Here is a 4,484-nt window from a genome sequence, read left to right on the forward strand (position 1 = left end):
TTTTTTTGATTCCAGAGTTTTGTCAGGGTAAGAGCAAGCATTATTTAAAAGTTGCCTGTCCTAGGGAACTAAGAATTGTGGCCTGTAAGATCCTGGTAATTACAGGGTTGATCCACTTACAAAATTTTGAGAAGTTTGCCTACTTATTTGAGTATAGTTTTTCACACTAAGCCCAATGCTCAGTTTAGTATCTGCATTGCTAAAAAAGCTCCTGTAACAAATGCAGGCTTTTAATTTTCTAATAAGTGAGGAAGCCCTTTTCTTCATTCTTGTTGCTTTGTGAGATTTATTGTTATTCTTGTTGATGGTTTTTATGTTTTATTAAAGATTGGGTTTGGGAAAAAAAATTCTGGCTTAATTTAAATTGTGAATCTGTCTGTTAAGAAATACATTAGGGGTAGAAGAAGCATAAGACATATTAATTGACAGACAGGAACTGCTGTCTCTGAGGTTGATACAAGTAATTTATTACTTTAGAAATGAATGCCACCTCCAGAATGTGCTTCATTAATTTCAAATTTAGTTTTAATTTCAAGCTGTTGCCCCTTGAGAAGAATAAGGTGGCAAATTATGTTTGAAGAGCAGATTTTTTTTTTCCTCCTTCCCCTCTTCCTCTTTGCTTGGAAGAAATGCTAAATTTTGACTTTTTAATTTTAATAAATAAATGCAGTTCTTTGAATGAAACATGCCAACTGCTGATAGAAATGGAGACTAGCAGTCACTAACTGTGTGTTTTATTATCTGTTTTCTCTCTCTCTCTCTCTGCTATGTAGCTTATGTTTCGGATGAGCTGAAAGCGGCCGCCATGGTGGACGATGACTTGGAACCAGAGGAGACCACGATTGATGGAGAACCTTCTGCAAAATACGCCTGTCCAGAAAAGGACTTTGGCAAGAATTGCCAGAGCTATCAGAACTCTCCAGTGGCCGAATTTTCCAGCCATGAAATGGACAGCGAGTCTCATATCAGCGAGACGAGTGACCGAATGGCCGATTTTGAGAGTGGCTCCATCAAAAATGAAGAGGAGAGCAAAGAGGTTTCCATACCGCTGGAAGAATCTGTGGTGTCAGACAGTTTGGAGCAGATGAAGGCCGTCTACAATAACTTCCTCTCCAATTCCTACTGGTCCAGCCTGAATTTGAATCTCCACCAGCCAGCCGTCGAAAAAAACAATGGCAGCAGTAGCAGCAGCAGTAGCAGCAGCAGCAGTTGTGGCAGTGGCAGCTTCGATTGGCATCAAACCGCCATGGCCAAAACATTACAACAAGTGTCCCAGAACCGAATTCTTCCTGAGCCCAGTCTTTTTAGCACAGTTCAGTTGTACAGGCAGAGCAGTAAGCTTTACGGCTCCATCTTTACTGGAGCCAGTAAATTCCGCTGTAAAGACTGTAGCGCAGCCTATGATACTTTGGTGGAATTAACAGTGCACATGAACGAAACGGGACATTATCGAGACGACAACCACGAAACAGATAACAACAACCCCAAAAGATGGTCTAAGCCTCGTAAACGCTCCCTGCTTGAAATGGAAGGGAAAGAAGACGCCCAGAAAGTATTAAAGTGCATGTACTGTGGCCACTCCTTTGAATCGCTTCAAGACTTGAGTGTGCATATGATAAAAACAAAACATTACCAAAAAGTGCCTCTGAAGGAACCTGTAACCCCTGTAGCAGCAAAAATCATACCCGCCACTCGAAAAAAAACCTCGCTGGAATTAGAACTGCCAAGTTCTCCAGACTCTACTGGTGGGACCCCCAAAGGGACTCTTTCTGATGTCAATGACCCACTTCAAAAGAATTCCAATCCTTACATTACACCCAATAACCGCTATGGACACCAGAACGGTGCCAGCTACGCCTGGCATTTTGAAGCGAGGAAATCTCAAATTCTCAAGTGCATGGAGTGTGGCAGTTCCCATGATACCTTGCAGGAACTCACGGCCCACATGATGGTGACAGGTCACTTTATTAAAGTCACCAACTCTGCCATGAAGAAAGGGAAAACCATTATAGAGTCTCCGGTCACGCCAACCATCACAACATTGCTCGACGAGAAAGTACAGTCTGTGCCTCTTGCGGCCACAACCTTCACCTCTCCTTCCAACATGCCATCCAGTGTCTCTCCGAAATTAAACATGGAAATCAAGAAAGAAATTGAGAAGGACAGAACAGCTGCTGAAGATAAGGTGAAAGACAAAGAAAAATTAAGCGAAGATGAGGAAAAATATGATATCTCCTCCAAATATCATTACCTGACAGAAAATGACTTGGAAGAAAGCCCAAAAGGGGGACTAGATATTTTAAAGTCATTAGAAAATACAGTCACTTCAGCTATTAACAAAGCCCAGAATGGCACACCAAGCTGGGGTGGATATCCCAGTATTCATGCTGCTTATCAACTGCCCAACATGATGAAGTTATCCCTAGGATCATCAGGAAAGAACACTCCATTGAAGCCCATGTTTGGAAATGCTGAATTGGTGTCTCCCACTAAAAGTCAGCCCCTGATTTCACCTCCAAATAGCCAAACCTCCCCTGTGTCCAAAACAAATTTCCATGCCATGGAAGAGTTGGTGAAGAAAGTCACTGAGAAGGTGGCCAAAGTGGAGGAAAAACTGAAGGAACCTGAAGTGGGGAAGCTTTCGCCCTTGAAGAGAGCCACCCCTTCGCCGTGTAGCAGTGAGGTCAGTGAACCCCTCAAGATGGACACTTCCAGTGACATGGGGTTCAAAAGCCATCAGAATAGCCCAGTTTCTCAGAGGGAGAGCTGCAGAGACAGCCCAACTGGAGAACCGATGGAAAACGGCAAAGAGATTGTCAAGAAAATTGCAAATACTTTGACCAGCAGTACAGCTATTATTACTGACCATCCTCCGGAGCAACCCTTTGTAAATCCATTAAGTGCATTACAGTCTGTCATGAACATTCATCTTGGGAAGGCAGCAAAACCTTCTCTTCCTGCCCTAGACCCCATGAGCATGCTTTTCAAAATGAGCAACAGCTTAGCGGAAAAGGCTGCTGTAGCAACACCGCCCTTGCAGCCCAAAAAACCAGATCACTTAGACCGTTATTTTTATCATGTCAATAATGACCAGCCCATAGATTTGACGAAAGGGAAGAGTGACAAAAGCTGCTCTTTGGGTTCAGCGCTTTTGTCATCCACATCAGCGTCTTCAGCATCTTCTTCATCTACAGTGACAACAGCAAAGACATCTGCGGTTGTGTCATTTATGTCAAACTCGCCGCTCCGCGAGAATGCCTTGTCAGATATCTCGGATATGCTCAAGAACCTGACAGAAAGTCACACATCAAAATCTTCCACGCCTTCCAGCCTCTCCGAGAAGTCTGACATTGATGGCACGACAATTGAGGAACCGGAAGAAACCACCCCGGCTCAGAAAAGGAAAGGACGCCAGTCAAACTGGAATCCTCAGCATTTACTCATCCTGCAAGCCCAATTTGCTGCCAGTTTGCAGCAGACGTCGGAAGGGAAATACATCATGTCGGACTTGAGCCCTCAAGAGAGAATGCATATTTCCAGGTTTACGGGACTCTCAATGACCACCATTAGCCACTGGTTGGCCAATGTGAAATACCAACTCCGAAGGACAGGGGGGACAAAATTCCTTAAAAATTTAGACACCGGTCATCCGGTGTTCTTTTGTAATGACTGTGCTTCTCAAATCAGAACTCCTTCAACGTACATCAGTCACCTGGAGTCACATCTAGGTTTCAGATTACGAGACTTGTCCAAACTCTCGAGTGAGCAGATTAACAATCAGATAGCACATACCAAGTCATCCTCTGAAAAACTGTTGGCACCTTCACCAGAGGAAGAGCTGGGAACTTCCTACCAATGTAAACTTTGCAACAGGACTTTTGCAAGCAAGCATGCTGTTAAGCTTCATCTCAGTAAAACACATGGGAAGTCTCCCGAGGACCATCTTCTCTACGTCTGTGAATTGGAAAAACAGTAGCATTAACTTCCACCCCCCCCCCCATTCTTTTTAACAGACATGCTACCCTAACAACTGTACTTGGCTTTGAGGAAAACTGTCAGATATGCTGTTGAGTTTATCCTTTGCCCCTTTCCCACTCCTGTTCTTGGCACATAATTGTTATTTTAACTCTGGGGTGTCACTAGCCTGGACGACTGTCTTTTTTTATATATAACTGTATAGTGTTTAATAGAGGTACATAATCAGCTGTTGTTACTGGTAAAATATGAAGGTTAAAAACTCAGTGGTAAGTGTTTGGAACTTTGTGTAAATTGGGGTTTTTAGTTGCTGTGCATCACTGTGATGCCTCAAGCTGCATGCATTGACAAGACAGTTTACTTAAGCATTTATTAACTAAAATCATGGTACACTCTTTAAATGGCAAATGAAGTGTGCTGGCTGTTTCTCACCTGTAAATCTTTAGCCCTCTGAGTACTTTGAAGCACTTTTGCATTAATTTGGTTTACTTTTTTTCTAAAAAAAAAAA

General features: G+C 43.0%; 1 protein-coding gene across 1 annotated transcript; it reads left to right on the plus strand.

The window, feature by feature from the left end:
• The first annotated feature begins 778 nt into the window (after positions 1–778).
• On the plus strand, positions 779–3,976 carry TSHZ3 (teashirt zinc finger homeobox 3). Its single transcript, XM_015822700.2, has one exon. The coding sequence runs from the start codon at positions 806–808 to the stop codon at positions 3,974–3,976; it is 3,171 nt and encodes a 1,056-aa protein (XP_015678186.1). The 5' UTR covers positions 779–805.
• The last annotated feature ends 508 nt before the right edge of the window (positions 3,977–4,484 follow it).

The sequence above is a fragment of the Protobothrops mucrosquamatus genome, unplaced genomic scaffold, assembly GCF_001527695.2.
Source record: "Protobothrops mucrosquamatus isolate PMUCROS unplaced genomic scaffold, P.Mucros_1.0 scaffold1649, whole genome shotgun sequence".
NCBI classification, from domain to species: domain Eukaryota; kingdom Metazoa; phylum Chordata; class Lepidosauria; order Squamata; family Viperidae; genus Protobothrops; species Protobothrops mucrosquamatus.